We start from the raw sequence: 19,756 nt of genomic DNA on the forward strand, positions 1-19,756 counted from the left end.
TCACTTACTATTGATCATATAACATTTCTCTATCTCTGCTCAGCAATCGAAAGGTGTGTAAAAATCTCTTTTATATATCTCTTTTTTCTTTGTTCTATTTTAGTTGTTTCTTATATAAATTGATTTGGTAAATAATAAACCAAACATATTAAGACTTGTTTTTTTTTTTGTGTTCTTTTTTGTTATTGAACAAAAAATTAGCAAAGAAAAATGACAGATTCTGGGAAAAAACAAGTTGAAGAATCATCAACCTCCCCAAAAAGTCAAAGGCATTGCCACAAGTATAACGTGGAGAAAACTCAACAACTTGAAGAGTAAGAGCAATTTCATTTACAAAACGACAAATAGAAAATTGAACCTCCATGTATGTTCAATTTTTTTTTAGTTTCGTTTGCTTAAAGATATGATGTTATTTTCCTAAGAGACATGAGTGATTAAATAAAAATTCATTACCGATATGATAATTTATTTTCTACAGTTTTTATGCATTAATTTATATTGATTTTATAGTTTCCTTTTTTTTCTTTAATAATCTCATTCATATTTAGTAAAAGATCAAATTTGCAATTAAATTGTTTTGACTGAATTGCTAAAATGATTCAAACATAGTTTTTTTTTTTGGATGATTGATCTACTGTGTATATACAGAAATGGGTTGGGTTATTCTTGATTATTCATTAAAAAGTTTACCATAAAGAGATGAATTTGTTAAATTTTAATGTTTTTATGTTTTTTGCACACAATAAAACACACTTTCTGGTGGATATGATATCATTTTTGGGCTCAACTAATTTAGATTTGCATCGAAAAGTCTTAATTTGGAGCCCCACTAATTCAGATTTGCATAGAAAATTCTACTTTAGGGTCCAACTAATCTATATTTGAATTGAAAAGTCCCACTTTAGGACCCAATTAAGTCATATTTGTGTCAAAAAGTCTCATTTGGGGGGAGGGGGTGGGGGACGGGGGAGGGGTTAAAATGCTCCCAACCAAAGATGATGACTCAAGTTTCAAAAAGCAAATACGAGGCCTCTTAATAAAGATAAATGAGTACTTATCATTCCTCAATAGCTTGATGAGTATGTGATACCCTCTTTAGGGCGTGGCTAATCCAAATTCACATTGAGAATTAGGTTCATTTTGGTGGTAAAATCTTCTCTACCAAGGACAACTTTAATTCTACCACTAGAACCAGAGACCCTAATTAATAATAGAAAATTACTTACCAATTAACCATATCTTTTAGGATGTGTACAAGGTTTTTATTAATCTTTTCATTTTTAGCTTTATTTTTTTTGAAAAAAATTAGGCTAATAATGTATTTCCCTTGTGAATATTTAAATGAAGATTTTTCAAGAAATGTCAACGTCCAAGTGAGGACCAGCAAAACCAATTGGGTAGGAAAGTAGGGCTTGACCCTAAACAGATCATGATTTGGTTTCAGAACAAAAGGGCTCAAACAAAGGTAATTTTAATTGATTTGTCCTTTTACTATAAATATAATTATACTTAATTGATTTCTTTTTATTATTATTATTATCATTTACTCCCAATGAAGAATTATTATGTATTTTTCATTAATTAATGCAAAAAAAAAAAAACTAGAAAAAATGACTAGTTAAAAGTAGAGACGGCTCCATGGCAAGACTATTGAATGGCTTAGGTTAGGCCCCAAAATTGCTTCTCTAAATTTTGTTAAATTTTTTGGATGTGTAATTAAATACAACAATTTCTTACTATACTATTTATCAGTCCATTTACTTTTTCACCTTTTTAATTTTGTTTTCCTCTTTATACAACAATTCTATTATTGACGAATTTTACTTTTATTTTCCTAAATCAATTATTTATTTGTCTTATTGAATTTATCAATAGATTTGAAATAAGTCATTTGCCTCAGTAATATATGAATTTGATTAAAGAAGTTCAAATATTTATCATTCAGCCTCCAATTCAATTGAGCTGCAACTCATTAAATGGTAGAATCATGTTAAATTGTTCGAAATGGATGAAGTCTTTAACATTTTCCGAAACTTATCAAGAAAATTACAAAATGGTCATCATGTTGTATTTCTATTAGAGTTTGAGAATTTAGTTAAAGAAAAATATGTTTTACAACTAGAAACTATTTTTTTTTTAAGTTTCGTTGATGAATGAAAGAAATCTTAAAATATTAAATGGGTAGGTTGACCTAGTTTGAGACTAGTAAAAATGAGCTGAATAAACAAATGAGAAGGCTGTAGATTATTTGGGATGAGTTGCGCTTAAAATGGACCACTACCCAATTTTCCAACTTTAACCAAAAACTCCTTTTTTTAGTTTATTTTCTTGTTATTTTTGTAATTATCGTATAAACTATATTTTTTCTTCTTTATGGCTGCATTTAACATCTCAAATATTTTTTAATAAAACTTATTTTTTATCAAGTTCTCGTATGAATCAGTCTCTCTACCTGAAGAGATAGTAGTAAGGTCTGCATATTTTCTACCTTCTCCAGATCCCACTTTGTGGGATTTCACTTGATTTTTATCAGCCAACTTTTAAACATGCTACCTTTAGTTGCACCCCAATTGATCCCCCATGAAAATATGCCTAGCCAAATCTTTCAAAATTTGAGTGTGTTGGATAGATAATATTTTTATGGCTACTTTTTTTCACTCATGTAGAAATAATCCATCAAAATATATATTGCATATGAGGAACAAAATGTACGTTGTTCAAAATGAGAGCGAAAATTTTAACTTTTAAGCAATGATGGAGGAAAAGATTAATAATTTTTACACATTTAAACAAAAGAAATAATAGTAGTTTTGGTCCTTTAATTATTATTAAGTACATATACCTTCGATTAATTGAAATGTACATTTTTGATTCTTATTGTAAATATTCCCAAATTTATTATAATTATTGATCTCCCCATCACTTAATTAACTATGTGTTATATTAAGCTTGTATTGTTATTCCATATTTAATGATAATATAGTTTTGAAAAGTAGTTCTTATGGCATACAACTTTACATACAAGAATTAGAAACACACATTTCGATTAAATTTAAATCTAAATGGATTTTTCAACTATCAAAAGGACCAAAATCAAAATGTTTCTAAATTTTAGGAATGAAAAATGATATTATCCCAGGAACTATTAATTTCAATCTCTTTATACAGCTAATTAGCTCATGATTCTGATTTTTTTTGACTTCATATATATATGTGTGTGTGTGTGAGATTAATTTTTGTTAAATATATATTTCCTCAGGCAAAAGATGAGGAATCAGACAACCATACTCTTCGCAAAGAAAATGAATTTTTCCGTTGTGAGATTATGGCAATGAAAGAGAAGAAGAAAAATAACATGTGCCCACAATGTGATGGTCCATCCATTGGAGAAGAACAAAGAATGCGTAATTTAGAAAATTTGAAAATGGAAAGTCAAAGGATGAGAGAGGAGGTAAACCTTTAATATTTTTGCTGTTTAATTAACATTTGTTGAACTTATGTTGAGCTGCTAATGCTTCTGCTAAATTGTTGTCCAAGCATTCTACAGATAATCTTTTTGGTATTGGTCTAAGACTTTCCATCATATCATAAAATATTTTGTTGCACTCGTTGATTCACAACCTTCCTCTTATCACCAAATTTTCAAGAATCATTACCTTTTCATAAATCCCAACATATTACCTAAGGTGTGATGTTCAATAATATTCTATGGGAATTATTCTTAAACTTGGTGTTAAACTAGGCACTAGATACATTAGCCAGAGACATACAATGATGTTGAATACCATAGAGCTCTCAAAATATCCCATCTACAAGAACATGAAGATTATTTTCAAGGTGGCCCTTTGCACAACAGTAACACTTTAAAACGGTGTTGATTTTTTTTTTTTCTAGCATTCGGGTCTCTGGCCCAATCAGCATCAGCGTACATAAGAAGTTTGTAGTCTGAGTTGCGAAGAATTCGAAGACTTGAAGTTGATATGACATTAAGATATTGTTATCCTTTTAACCACCTTCCAGTGTTCATCAGTAGGTTCATGCATAAACTATGACCGTTTATTGACATCGTAAGAAATATTAGGCCGTGTGAATGATAAATATTGTAACTTACCAAGGGTGCGCCTGTAGAGTGTAGCATTAGCAGGTGGAGAACCATCAGTTTCCCGAGGTAGTTTACTGGAGCACATTGGTGTCAAGGCTCCTTTACGATCTTGCATATCCAATTCAGACAAGGTGTCAAGATTGTATTTGGAATGAAAGAGAATAAGACCATCTGACACTTTTTTAACTTCGACACCCAGAAAGTAGTCTAAGTAATCAAGATCCTTGATTGTTTGTGTGTGGGTTTCATGAGTGAACTGGGTTGGCTTTGTTGTAATATGTTGATCGTGTTTATTGCCTATGTTATCTATTTTTCTATGATTTTGTCACCCATTCATATTTTATATCACTGGAGTTGGCCGATGATTCTACTAAGTACACTTTGAATTTTGTGTACTGATAGTTCACTTGCTCTTTCTCTTTTTGAGTACATGGCAAATTTCGGCGGCTTCTTCACAACCTCAATTGTGATTCTAACACTTGTTGAATCCAAATGTGAGCAACTTCTTCCGAGATACTATAAATTCCTCTGTTCTGTCTAGTCCATTTTCCAAACTTAGACTCTAGTTGTTTTGGGGTTGCATCCCACATCCTAGACAATGCAGATGTTTTGGTACACGACTTTTAATTTCTAGGGTGTTACTTCCCCAAGGTTTGGTGATAATGATTTTTATTTATGATATTAGTTTTAAGTGTTGAAAACTACTCCCTTTTTGTTGTTTAGTTGATGGCATGTTAGTAGATAGCTGGTTCAATCATTCCAGGCTAGTGTTGGTGCCTCTCATGATGGGTTGAGTCATAACAGTTTTGTTCTTTCTCTCTGCGACTCCTTTTTGATGAGGAGATCTTGGAAATGATAAAATTGTGAGAGTAGCCTTGCTCATTACAGAACTTTTCAAATGTGTTATTTTCAAATTCTCCTACATATTCACTTCATATAGAAGTAATGTAGTATCCAAGTCTCTCTGTACTTTATCATAGAAGAATTCTAATTTTTTCAAAGTATCGTCTTTATGAACAATAAATATAACCCAAATAAATCAACAAAAATAATCAACAATGATAAATGCACATATTTTTTCATCGATGCTTGTAGTTTGAGTGGGACTGAAAACGTCCATATGAAGTAGCTTCAAGGTCTTAGAAGTACACACAATATCTTTTGAAATAAAAGAATTTCTAGTTTTCTTACCCTTTGGACATGGATGACAGATATGGTACTTGGTATGATCTTGCTTGGGCAGTCCAAGTACCGGATCATGTATGGCTTGTTGTTCAATAATACACATGTATGAATGACCAAATTTCTTATGCCAAAATCCAAGGATTTCCTGATACTTTTAATGGAGTCTAGGACATACACATTTTTGTCTCTAATTCTAGGTAGTAGAGTTTTTTCGATGTTGCCTTCAATAACACATCATGGTTTTTGAATCTTACTTCAAGCTTCGCGTCATATAGTTGATTTGTTCAGAAGATTGTATTTTAATCTATTCACAAGATACACATAAGTAATATTGCAATATTCATTGAAAGTAAAATTACCTTATACCAATTACAATTCCTTTAGAGTTGTCTCCTAATCGTATGTTTCCTCCTTCAATAAATTTCAATAGGTTTTTGTTGCCTGTCATATGATTCGAACATGCACTAATTAAGAAAATATCATTTTCCTTCTGACTTCTTGTGGTGTTCCTATAATAAAGAATAATTACTTTTTGTTAGGTACCCATGTTGATTTGAGTCTTTGGGGATAGATTTGAAACAAGTAGAAATAGGCTTGAGTCTCCACACCCATCTCGGAAAATAAGAAAAATGAAATTTGAATTTGTACTGTTTATGACTAGATTTTTCATAATGCGTAATAGCAAGACTGAGAAAAGGGTTATTCAGTGACTGATATATAAGTCGACTTTCTAGAACTAGGACTGTCATTTGGGGGCTCAAGCTTAGTTGACTTGGTATTGAAAGTCAACTAATTTATCCCATCAACAGTGACACAATTATAATAGATCATACTAGGGGAAGATTTGTCAATAAAATATTTCTTACTAGTTGACTTATTGGAATGAGGAATATATAGCTAGGGTTGTCTCCAAGCTTAATAACTCTCCAGACTCTCACATCCTAAGATTTTATGAATGTCTCCATTTTTACTTTCCAACGAGAGAAATGTCTCTCATTGAAGCAACGAGGTATTATTTGTCAAGTTCCTTTTTGAAATAATGCTTCAGTAGTAACTTAGTTTTACATGATCTTTTCTCACTTCTTGTTAGGAATAAATAAGTTGTGAATCTTGCTCTGATAACTATTAAAAATGCAAGAGGGTGTGGGGGTGAATTGCCCTTATTCTTCCTTTTTTTTTGTCGACTGACTGTTTCCCGTAGTTTACTTATGATATATGCAAAACATGTCAACACACATGCGAGAATAGAAATGGGGAATGTAAATTTGACACCAAATATTTTTATGGATCCAAAATAGATTCTAGTCAAGACTGCAATGATGTAATCTTCTTGTTCTTTGAATTTGTTCTTGTACAGAGTTGGAGTGTATTTCCTACGACTATACCCAGTCAGAATCTTTTGATACAATAGCCTTGCAAATAATATTTTTCTCTCCTCTCTTTTTTTATTGCAATTCGTAACCATAATCCATCAAACATAAGGGCTAAGGCCCCAATAGATGGCCCATAATTCAGCCATATTCTTGCTTGTAAAATCTAGATTCTCAATGAAATACAATGTGTGTTTAAAAATAAGAGCAAAGAACATGACAATGTTTAGACTATTTGTATATCTTTCTTCTCCTTACCGTCGTGGCCTTTTTTTTTTTTTTTATAATAGTGGAAGAAGCCATTGGAGTTATTGAAGTGAAGGAAACCAAAGAGATTTAATTCCTTGAAAAATGAGCGAGTGATCTTATTCCCATTAATAAAGTGAAGTCATGATTGACTTTCTAGCTAAAATGATTTTATGTGAATCTTCTGCCTCAATGTTTATTCTTTCCAAGAGAGAGAGAGCCAAATTGCATCCCTTAATTGCTTCCTTAGTTACCGAGATTTGATTGGTTCCTTAATAAATGTCTCATTGAGTTCTTCTTGGTACATGATTGATTGACAAAATTGCTTCCTTTCATGATGTCTCATTTAATATTTTTTGGTACTTGATGGATTTCACAACATACCTTGTTTGGCTTTTCAGGTGCTTGCTTCCTTTTTCTTTTTTTTTGATTAATTTTCTTTGATGTTCCTTTTTGTATTACCTGCACAATTTAAACAGTCATCATTATAATCAACACTAGGTTTGGAGGAGAATCTACAAAAGAAATTTGAATATGTAATATTTATGACCAATTTGAGGATCAAGTTCAGTTGACTTGTTATTGCGAGTCGGCTGGTTAATTTATCCTGTCTGTAGTAACAAATTTATAATAGATCATGCTAGGGGCAGGTTTGTCACTGAGATTTTTTTTTTTACTAGTTTACCTATTGGTATGGGTCGAATGGTTAGATTTATAATAGATCATTGTTTCTGGTTTTAATAGTAATCTAGTCCTTGTTCTTGTGATAACTTCTTGTTTGTTGGATGTCTTTTAAGTATTGTCCATATTTTTCTGTGTCTGGTCTTTCTTATTTAGAATGTTTTAGATGCATACTGGGTATTTTTTATAATGTTTCTCATTTCCTTGGCTTACTAATAGGATTCTTGCAAAAAGAAAATGGTATGTTTCATTTTTCTATTCATGATGAAATAGCTTCTCTTTTTTCTTCTTCATTTTTGTCAATATTAGACTTTGGACTTGTGAAATGTTCTTTCTTTTTCTGAGTACTACCCTGATTCTCTTCATGTTCATGCTCTTCCTGTTTTGTTTTCCATCAATATTATTGGTAACTTTATTCTTTTTTTTTCCCTCCTTGGGCATCTTTATCCTTAGCTTTCTTTGGACATTAATAGCCACATTTTTGTTGTTCCTCTTTCATTTGATAACATCTTTGCTTTTTATCTTTTTCTTGGCGTCATGTCACTGCTTCCTCCTATTTCTTGTACCTTTTCCCATATACTTGTTTCCCTCATTAAATTCCCTCTTTGTATGAGTCGCACCTGCCCTACACAAGAGAGACGACCTTCATTTCATAGTAAATTAATTGAATTAAAAGAATTATATACTTATATTGTTAGCAATTATTTACTGTATCTTTTTGCATTGTCAAAGACATGTTTGTAATAAATAATTACCGATTATAGTAGGTAACTTAACAATTTTTTTTATTTTGCAGCACTTAAGAATATCAAGAATCATCTCAAGTTCTCGTGGAATATCTTTTGGGATGGATTCAAATTTGGCACCATTGAGTTCTACTCTTGGATCTCTACCAGATTCCTCTAATGATTGCTTGTTGAGCCAAATTATATGTGGATCTCCCATTGGATATAATCCTCCTTTTGATCAAGAAAAGAATTATAATGAAGACAATAATGTTCGAGCACAATTAATAAATAACAATAACATCCCAATTATGTCCTCATTACCACAAGAAAATTATGGTATTCATCACGATAATAGGGAAAAATCAATTTTTGATATTGTTGATGCTGCTATGAAAGAAATGCTTGTACTTTTGGATGTGAATGATCCAGTCTGGGTAAAATCATCAGGTAATGAGAGGTGTTGTATACATCGTGAGAGTTATGATAGAAAATTTCCAAATTCATATCGGCCTTATAAATCATCCACTACTCGAATTGAATCATCAAAGCATTTTGGAGTTGTGCCAATGACTGCAATTGAGTTGATCCCAATTTTTCTTGACCCGGTAAGTTTTTTAAACGGTTTCATGCTACAACAATTTAATTTACGAGTGATATTGTATACTTTGGGCTTAGGCTCATACCACTTTAGAACATGTTAGTAATAGGGTCTTAGGTTTTCTTTGTTATATATATAGCTCCGTCTCATATATTTAGCTGAGTTAAAACTGTGCGCTAGCCACTTTTTTGATAGATTTTTGAAAAGTAGACAATGTTTAAGAATTTATTGAAAATTGGTCGCTTTTGATGTGGCAAGACACCATGCCAATGTCATGGATTTCAAACATGCCAAAGTGAGGAATCCAAGCTAGCGTTATGACTTTTTGAAATGTAGCACACTTACGTCATGGATTCAAAGTCGACTAGTTTTGAAAATTTTGAATTTTTTTCAACGACTTTAAATTTATAGTTATTTTTCAGTAGGCCATTTTATTTTTTAATTTTCTCCCATTCAATATTTTGATTATGAAGAGTTTAAATGGAGCGATAGACATGACCAATGAGCATTTGAATAGAAACTCTAGTTACTTGAAATTATTTTGAGGTGTAACTATTATTGTTTAATCATTAATTATCTACTTAAAATGATTGATTTTGTATATGCAGAATAAATGGATGAACATGTTCCCCACTATAGTCAGAAAAGCTAGGAATATTGATGTTATTAATCCTGGGAATATTGAAGGCTCTATACAATTGGTAAATTATTAATTATTTTGAATTTTTTCCCCTAAATTCAAATAAATATTAAAATTGCTTTTTAAAATAATCTAATTGTATTTTGGTTCTTGAAAACAGATGTATGAACAATTGCATATTTTATCTCCTTCAGTGGAAGCTAGAGAATTTTTCATCATACGTTGTTGTAGAAAACTTGATCAAACAACATGGATAATATTGGATGTTTCATATGATTTATTCAAAGAGATTCAAACTCATGTACCTTCTTATGCTTGGAAGTTTCCTTCTGGTTGTGCAATCCAAGATATGGCCAATGGAGGAAGTATGGTAAGAATAGTTTCTCTCTCTATATTTTTTATTTAAAGAGGTAGCTTAATGTATTGACCTCCTTCCATACCGGGTTCAGGGAAGGGCAATACCACAGGGGCACACAACTTTACCCTGCATTTTCACGAGAGATTGTTTTCACAACTCAAACCGTTGGAAGATATATCACTATTTACATGTAGCTTATTTTCAAAAAAATATGTTACATAAGTAAAAATTTACATGTACCGATGCTTGTATCATGATGTCTATTTTTCTTCATATGATATAATTATAATCAAACTTATATTGATTCTCTATTTATCAAATTTTAAATCTTTATATTATGTTGTTCACGCTTCAAATAGTCTTTGGACGTGTCTTAGGGACTGATTAAAGTGTCCTCATTATTGGGACAGAAAATGATCTTTTTGTCACATGAATAACGTTGCACTTTCCCGCGAACAATATTATAAGTTGTATTTATTGCATTATTTTCAATAACTATATTTTTTAACATATGCTATGAGAGTCGTCAGACCTATGAGTATTCTTAATTTAACAATGTTGAACCCCGACCCATATTATATTGTTCAAGCCCTAGATATTTAAATCTAAGCAAAAGCAGATGAATAGTTTTCTCCTTTTACTGTCTTAAACAATTTTCACCTTATAACATACACTATTAAAAATATATGAATTTTCAACATATGTTCCAATCAAAAACATTTCCAATGATCCAACTAATTTTGCTTTCGTGATTTTTTTTTCCTTGTAGATTACGTGGATTGAGCATGTTCAAGTAGATGAAAAAAATCACTTTAATGGTATCTTTAAAGACATGTTGTGTGGTCATAAAACATATGGAGCTGAAAGATGGATTGTTACACTTCAAAGGATGTCTGAAAGATATAATTTTGCAATGGGTGCAACATGTCCTACTAAGCATGATCTCAAAGGAGGTTCGATTTTATATCTCCTTCTTTATATATTTATGATTTCAAATTTTAATATATTAAGGTAAGATAAGGATCTATGTAAAAAAAAATTGTCACCTCAAAGCGGCTTGAATTAAAAAGACAAAATTTTGATGGAGCTCAAATCCATCTCTTTTTCTTTGTTTATTTGAAATATTGCCTTCTTTTTAAAAGTTTTCTTTTTCTTCAAAAGTGTGTTTGGTGTGAAAGAATTTTTTTAAAAGAAAAATAAGTTTTTTTTTTTTTTATGTTTGATTAGAGAAAATGTTTTCCAACTAAAGGGTTTGAAAATTGATCATCTTTTTTATTTTTGGGTAAAGATATTTTCTTTGTAATTATCTCAATTTTTAACTCGAAACATGTCCTTAAAGTTTTGTTTTTTTAAGGATATCTTTGGTATAATGATTTTTTTTTAAAAAAATATCAATCATTTCTAGAGAAAATATTTTTCTACCGAAGAAACCGGAAAAATGATGTCTTTTCACATTTTTTTTTTTGGAGAAGTCATTTTTATTCATAATTATCTAATTTTTTTACGTTATATCAACACTTTAACAATACTAGCACATTACTGTCATCTTTTAACACTCGAAAATATCATCAAAACACTATCTGGTTTGCTAATATTATTATCAAGGATCAATCTTCATTAAATGTTTCAAAATACTCTTTTTTTTAAAAATAAATTATTCTCTAAAAATTGACTTCTGTCACACTAATTAAGCACGCCCTAATTGATAAGTCCATATTAATTTTTTTTTCCAGTGGTTTATGATATTCCAAAAGAGGTGAAAAATTTGATGAATCTGTCTCAAAGGATGGTGAAGAGTTTTTGTGAAATCCTAAACATGACAGATAAATTAGATTTTCCAACTTCATCACAATTGAATAATGGAGATAGGGTTTCTATAAGAAAAAATATAGAAATTACCGAACAACAAGGCTTCATTGCCAGTGCTGCTACTTCTCTATGGCTTCCCCTTTCATTTGAAACTATTTTTAATTTCCTCAAAGATGACAATACAAGATGTCAGGTATGTATCAAACCTTCTTTATAATAGTGTGGTTTGTTCAGATATTTTTTTTAGTTGTTCAATACAAATTTTGTTATAGAGAACATGTTAATATAACATAATATTACTATCGGTTACGTTCCAAATAAAGTTAAATGTTATAGTGAAATATTGTTGTTAACCATAGGTCTGTCGGTATGCATCTTTGCGCCGTATATTCAATTTTAATGCAATGAACCAAACGTCCTATAGAAAATATTTTTGTAATATCCATCCCTTTATAACTTATTTAATTTCTAACCAAACGACCCCTAAAAGTACCCTTATGGATTAACTTTCTTCAATCCCTATGTTGATTTTAATGTGAAACTTGCAAAAATTTCAATAAATATGATAATCGGAACTCATTTTTTAAAATTAGAATAAGTTCAGTGTTAAGTGTTAAGAATCTTTGAAACCATTAAGATGAAGTCCTCAATTCTATTGATATTTTAATATTGGACTCGTTATCTACATGTTCAAGTGTTAGCATTAATTGTGCATGATTTATTTTATTTTATTATATGGTCTTACAATACTCATGATCTTATGAACTAATTTTTCAGGATCAAGTAATGAGTTTGTTTATCATCTGATTTTGGTTTCATTTTTTCTTATTAGTGGGATGTTTTGTGCGGTGAAAATAACGTTATTGAGAAAGATAAAGTACAAACAGGAACTTCTCTAGAAAATAATATTACAATCATTCAGGTATTTGTCAAATTTATTTATTTATTTATAGTTTACTATTTTCTTTTTTAATTATTAGGTAATGATATTTCAATATATCTGAAGAATAAAATAAATGTACTTATGAATTGTATTCACATGCAAAAATATCAAAATTTCTAACTTGTATCTCCCNCCCCCCCCCCCCCCCCCCCCACTTTATTTTTTTAATCTATGGTTATTAAATTAAAAGACATTTTTTGGGGTCCAATTTCACTTTTGAGTTGTAGTAAATTAAACACAGGAAAACAAGACCATCTTTTGATGCGTTTAATTTATACACTTACAATTTGAAAATCTTCTTCACATTATCATAACTTAGCCTATTATAGAAAGTCTTCATTTGTCATATTTTCTGGATTAATAATTACACTTGATTTTCTTTCTTTTTATTTTTTAGGTGAACTAATTCTGATAAATACATGACTATAAAAGGGACAAGAATTGATTATGAAATTCATCGCTTATATTTAACAAAATTAGCTATAGTTAACAACATTATTTGAAAATACATTATTCGATGGAATTAGAGATGCATTTTTTGTTGCTTAGCGTAAAAAATTGTCCCTCAGAAATTCTTAGTTCTTCTTAGTGCTTACACTATTTTTCCTTAAATTGTTGTAATGTATGCAGCCTTATATGCCAATAGAGAACAACATGTTAGTTCTTCAAGAGTCAAACATCGATGACATGGGAGCCTTTTTAATCTATGGAACCATTGATATATCAACATACAATTCAATTGTCAATGGAAGTGATGCAAAAGAAATTGCTATTTTGCCCTCAGGTATCATGATAAGTCATGATGGTCGCCTCTGCTCAAATAGGAACAATAATGAAAATGTGCAAAATGGTTCAATCTTGACAGTGGCTTTGCAAAAATTAATTTGTGCCGATGATCATTTAATCTCTCAACACCAACAAATGGAGACAGTGACTTATATTCATAACCTTTTGAGCTCTATAGTTTTAAAAATCAAAGCAGCATTATGTTACTCTGATTAAAAATTATGATGGTTTAATTTGATGTTGGTATTTTATTTTATTGGAGATTTTAAAACTTATACAAATTAATATGTTTGAAGATTGATGTATTCCCTTTTTTATGACATGAAAATTTCAAGATCGTGAGATATGTTATTGCTATTATTTTTTATATTGATAGACAAAATTTTGAAACTATTTATTTGTTTGATTATATAAGTTTTAGTCTCTTTGGCCAAAGTATCAAAGCGCTTAGAATTGTGTGATTTTGAAAAATATTTTTAAAAAGGTAGATATTTGTCTTTAGCTCATGAATTTCCTAAAACACCTTTTCTGGTAATTATGTTTGTCCTTTGTCATGTAACAATTTCAAGCGCTTCTGATTTTATAAGACAAATCTAATGGAGTTTTATATATATATATTAGTTTTGGTAACGTGCCTTGCACGTTTGACTTCTATTACTGTATAAAATTTATATAGGCCTAACTCATGTATAGAAAACATTTGTAATATCAATTTCCAGATAACTTAAAAACAGTAAGATATACATATCATCATATGCATACAAATTGAAAAAAGTTTAAACAAAGCAATCTATTATTAAGAATAAGAAAGAATAATCGATAAATTAAAAATTATATAAGAATTATAAGATGATAAAATACAAAAGACGAGTGGACTAACATTTTATGTCCAATTTATAAAGGAAGAAATTGTGTACATCAAAAAGTTGAGAATATGAAAGTAATAAAGAGAAAAAAAAGATAAATTTACCTGATTTTGTAAATGAATATGGTTGTATTAACAATCATAATTAATGTGTATTAATGTGTGCCTAATTATGCCATTCAGTTGGTTGGTGGAATTTTCAGTTAGTTAGTGATGTCATAGTCGGTTTGTAAACTGATTAGTTAATTAGATATTTTTTTCTCTTTCTTCATGCTAGTTGTTAAATTCACACATGTATATAAGTACTCTATGAGTGATCAATGAAAGGAGTGAGTTCTCATTCTACCACATCAAAAAATTTTCTGTGTAATTTTTTTCTCAACTCCCAGCTATGGCTTCCATGGTATCAGCCATGATTGAGTTCTCACCATTTGTGTAAACTTTTATATGGTATTAGAGTAAGGTTAGTCGATCTGTTCTTCGTCTTCTGTTGAATACATTGCTACTTGAATCGCCATTTTGACTAATACGAACTTTTGAGCTTTTTATATCGAAGCTCAAGTTTCCTTTTCTATACTGGTCATCTCTAGATCTTGGTTAGATCAAAGATTTATTTTTGTCAAATAATTCACGATCAATTTATTGAGTATGTCCATGGCTGTCGACGATAACACATCCACTTCAAAGGGAACTAACACCTCTAGAAATGATACTAGTTGTGCCCTATATGTGCATCCCTCAGATAGCCCATGGATGATGCTTGTTCCTGTTCAATTTTATGGAGCAGGATATCGATCCTGGTGAAAAACAAATTGGGCTTCATCGATTAGAAGTTGTGAGAAGCCAAATGCAAATTCACCTCAATTGCGCCAATGGCAAAGGTGTGATGACATGGTAACATCTAAGATTTTGAATTCACTTATTAAGGAGATCTCAGACAGTGTGGAGTATGTGAATGATTATGTTGAACTTTAGAAGGAATTAGTAGATAGATACAATCAAACCAATGGGGAAAAATTATACCAGATAATCAATGACCTCACACAAGGAGTGTAGGATGTCACTGTCTACTATACAAGGATGAAAAGGTTGTGGGAGAAATTGAACACTTTGAGTGTGAAAAATAAATGTAGTTGTGTGTGTGGTGCCAAGGATGGTATGCATAAGGCAGAACAAGATAGACGTTTGATCCAGTTCCTCATGGGACTAAATGAAGTATACACAGTAGTGAGGGGAAAAATTCTCATGATGAATCCACTCCCTTCCATGGGACAAATTTTCTCTTTGTTGATTCAAGAAGAGAAACAAAGAGAATTCAGACCCACATATTCAATCTCTTTGAATGCAAATGTTCTTGACAACAAAGGTCATTTAGAAAGGACCTCCAGAACAAACTATCAAGGAAATAACTAAGCAGGTGGTAATAGCAGTTCAAGATTAAACTATTATTCAGGCAGCAATAACAGTTCAGGAGGAAACTACTATTCAGGCAGCAGTAATAGTAAAAATGCTATAGTGTATGACTATTGTAAGAGGACAGTACACACTAGGGATAAGTTTTACAAATTACGTAGGTATACTCAAGGCAACAAAAATCACAATTACAAGTCAAGGAACTACAATGATGGTCAGAACTTTAGGCAACAAAGCTCAAACATCAAAGGAAAAAGAGTGGTGGCAAATGTGCATGGTGCTGCAAATGGCATGATGTCTTCTCGTGGAGAGGAACAACCACAAGGTAACAATCATCCAAGTGCTGGCTTTACATTCACGCCTCAATTTCCATTAAGACGAAGTGATACCCGATGCCCTAAAGGCCCGAGAGAACCAACATAGCTAATAATATTTCCCCCCTCTCTCTAGTATGTCGAATTACTTCATTATATGTTTATTACTCCACTATTGTGTTATTATACTCCTATTTGCTAGTATAGGAATGGAGTTTGCAACAAGAAGTCTGGTGAATTCTCCTCTTAGTCAATTGAAGTCAATTGTGTCATTTAAGCTCATAGGAACTCCATTGATGTTACATAGCTCCTTATGTCATTGTCTTAAAGTTATTATTCTCATGTCTTCTACTACTAGTCCATAGTTCCAAATCTCAAAAATGATTATGACCACCAAAACAACTATCTTAAAGATTAAAGAAACTAAGTGAAACAATATGTATATTTATGAGTGGGAGCCCAGGGGAAAATGCCTAGCATGGGTCGATTTCAATTGGTGTAGAAGGGTGATAGCTTAGGGGCGAAAGCTTAGCATGGGCCGATCCCAATTTCATTAGTTATAAGGACAACATCCCAGGGGTTAATATACCGAGCATGGGTCATCCTCTTCTACCACTAATCAGCTGGTCATTTGTATCACATGCCTTACAAAGATTATGATGTACAGAAAAGTAAAGAAAAGAATGTAACGTGCATGATCCCATAAGAGTAAACAGATGTGGTCTTCTTTTATGATCTATGCACTTATATATTTATACTTGATTTCATATGAGCCCTTCTTTTACATATGTTATTATATTATATATTAAGTATTCCCTCTGTCCCAATTTATATGACTCACTTTCCTTTTTAGTCGGTCCCAAAAAGAATGACACATTTCTATATTTAGTAACAATTTAACTATAAAATGTCTATTTTACCTTTAATGAAATGATTTACAGCCACACAAATTTCTATCATTCATTTTGGACCACAAGTTTTAAAAGTCTTCCTTTCTTTCTTAAACTCCGTGCCAAGTCAAACTACATCACATAAAATGGGACGGAGGAAGTACATTTTTTCATACTGAGGCCCTCGCGGGGGACGTTGCATTTCATGCTGCAGGCACATGTACTCCAACTAGTAGACCTCTTTAGTAGGAGCACATGTACTCAACTGCTATTGGTGAGGCTCTAGGTTGATTCGGGGCTTACTATGTCTTTGACACCTATTTTGTTACTGTATGATAGTTAAGGGTAAGGTGGGGCCTTGTCATGCCCTAAACTAAAGATTTCTATTTTTTAGAGGCTTTGTAGACTAATGTCTATAGTTCAGTTGCATCTTGTCTCTTAACAATTTGTGGTCTCAACAACCAAGTTTTGTATATAAGTTTTGGGCCTACTTGTGTTGGTTAGTATTTTTGCATGATATATGAACTTGTCACAACTTTAAAATTATCATAGTTATATGCATAGTAAGAAGAGGTTATATGTTGGTTCTTAGGGGCCTTTAGGGCATCGGGTGTCAGTCTGTCCTAATGGGAATTAAGGCATGACAAAGGTTGTATCAGAGCTAGGTTATCCTAGGGAGTCTACAAAGCCGTGTTTATGTAGAGTCTTGCTAATGGATGTGTTGTGCACCACATCAATAGGTAGGAAGCTACGGGAAATTTAGGAGTTGTCTCTTTTCTTTCATTTCTTTAGATTGTGCAATAGAACCAATGTTGTAGGTGAATCATATCTAACTTCTGAATTGCTTTATTATAGCAAAGATGCGGTTACGAGGAGTAAAAGTAAAGGTAAGCAAATAGATGTGGTTGTTGGAGAAGGGACCAACCAATCACCAAATAGGCGTGCTGAAAAAAGTAAGGCTCACTGTCGCACCCCATTTCGAACCAGCTGAAACAGTTCACAACATTATATGGCTGACACTCTGATTTTGGAAAAAATTGTTTTTGTTTTAGAGTCGCCACCTAAATTTTAAGGAAAATATTAGAAAAATCATTTTTTAAATATGTGAATGTAAATTCTGTTTTGATTTGCGAAACCAGTGAGATTCTGAGTAAGGGTTTTGATTACTCGAGGGGAAGGTGTTAAGCATCTCTCAGACCCTATCCGAAGATAGTTCTTAAACTCAATTTAGGAAAATATAATTAGAAAAACTTGTTTATTTATTTGCTTTAAAATCAATGGTAAGTAAATTTTATTAGTTTAAGAAAAGAATAAAATACAAGGTACGACATATATATGTCCATAAAATAAAATTAATAGTAATATGTTTAGCATACTGTAAAAATAAATAAATGAATGTACTAAAAATGTATGACAATTTTATATGTTGAAAAATATAGAGGTATCTTATATAAATGTATCAAAAATAAATGTTGAGTTTAAAGGATATGAAAAATTTATCGTTTTATCTGTATATAATTAAGATGTAAAGGAAAAATAAAATGAAATAGTAACCAAGTATAAATCTGTAATAGTATGTGTAAAAAATATGTTTTTGAATGAAAATACATAAAATGGGTTTTTTTATAAAAGAAAATACAATAAATGATAATGATACTAAATGTTAAAATATTATATAAAGTATTATATAAAGTTTGTGATCTTTAAGTATGATAGGTACACATAGGTTGTTTCAAACATATGAATATTTATTGTTTATTTACATGTTGGAAAAATTGACAATAGATTATATGTAGTAAAATAATATGTATATGAAAGTGTAGGAATTTATAAGTTAAAAATAAAATAAAATAAGTAATATCGTAAAAGAGATAATAGATATGAGAAAAATAACATGAAGTGTAACAAAATGATAAGTTATGTATAGAGAAAAACTAAATTTTTTTTTTTAGGATTTGTACCTTTTTGCATATGACATATATATATATGTATGTACCTTGTATTTTGAACCTATTGACATATCTAAAATTTTGAAATAACATGTAAAAAAAGTTTTAGTAATATTTGATTTAAAAAAATGACGATAGCAAATATACTCTCATAAAGGGGTGATGTCAAGAATATAAAATGGGCCTAACTATCGAACTTATCCTATAGTTATATTTATTTTGTTAATAAAATATATGGGCCTACTTCCCTATTTATTTTCTAAAAACAAGAATATTTCTTAAACGGTATTAACTCTAGTCTTATGTATTTCTAAAGAAAACTAGTTTCAAATTCATTTGGGAGTTTTAAATGAAAACAAAGTTTTCCTTGACATAAAGTCCTAAGTGAGAGTTTATAGATAAAGCTAATGAATATTTTGGTCCTTCTCGGAACGAATAACTTAAGCCGTGTGTTTTCAAGACTAAAAAGGTAACAATTCTAGCGAGCTTTATAACATCCATTTTCGACTTTTTAAATGACGCTTCTTCTTCCTTTCAAAAGTAGTGTTTAAAGCACCTTTGGACCCCAAACTATTGTACGTTTAAAATCTCAAAGAATAACGGTTAGTTCCAAAAATCTATACTTTAAGTTATGCAAAATAATTTTTTAAACTAAAAAAATCTGCTTTGTAAAGCTAGTTAAAGGTGCAGTTTTTTAAGCTAAGAATCTGCATTTTTTGTGGTCCAATCATGTACATTTTGAGCTCAAAACGCTGTACTTTTTGGGCTCAAAACACTGCACTTCCTGAGCTCAAAACGCTGCATTTTTGGGACTCAATATACCACTCTTAAACTCTCAAGAAAGGTGACATATTTAACCTTGAAATCTGCACTTTTGAG

General features: G+C 30.9%; 1 protein-coding gene across 1 annotated transcript; it reads left to right on the top strand.

Moving 5' to 3' along the window:
• Nucleotides 1–205: 205 nt before the first annotated feature.
• On the top strand, nucleotides 206–13,662 carry LOC125877775 (homeobox-leucine zipper protein HDG11-like). The gene is made up of 10 exons (XM_049559043.1): nucleotides 206–314; nucleotides 1,348–1,465; nucleotides 3,260–3,451; nucleotides 8,381–8,917; nucleotides 9,519–9,611; nucleotides 9,711–9,920; nucleotides 10,678–10,861; nucleotides 11,642–11,910; nucleotides 12,550–12,639; nucleotides 13,291–13,662. The coding sequence occupies exons 1-10, from the start codon at nucleotides 211–213 to the stop codon at nucleotides 13,660–13,662; spliced, it is 2,169 nt and encodes a 722-aa protein (XP_049415000.1). The 5' UTR covers nucleotides 206–210.
• The last annotated feature ends 6,094 nt before the right edge of the window (nucleotides 13,663–19,756 follow it).

The sequence above is a fragment of the Solanum stenotomum genome, chromosome 9 (assembly GCF_019186545.1).
Source record: "Solanum stenotomum isolate F172 chromosome 9, ASM1918654v1, whole genome shotgun sequence".
In the NCBI taxonomy this organism is placed as follows: domain Eukaryota; kingdom Viridiplantae; phylum Streptophyta; class Magnoliopsida; order Solanales; family Solanaceae; genus Solanum; species Solanum stenotomum.

Coding starts and splice junctions, on each gene's coding strand:
- LOC125877775 (XM_049559043.1), top strand. CDS start 211: ATGACAGATTCTGGGAAAAAACAAGTTGAAGAATCATCAACCTCCCCA. Junction 1,466..3,259: donor ACAAAAGGGCTCAAACAAAG/GTAATTTTAATT, acceptor ATATTTCCTCAG/GCAAAAGATGAGGAATCAGA. Junction 10,862..11,641: donor TAAGCATGATCTCAAAGGAG/GTTCGATTTTAT, acceptor TTTTTTTTCCAG/TGGTTTATGATATTCCAAAA.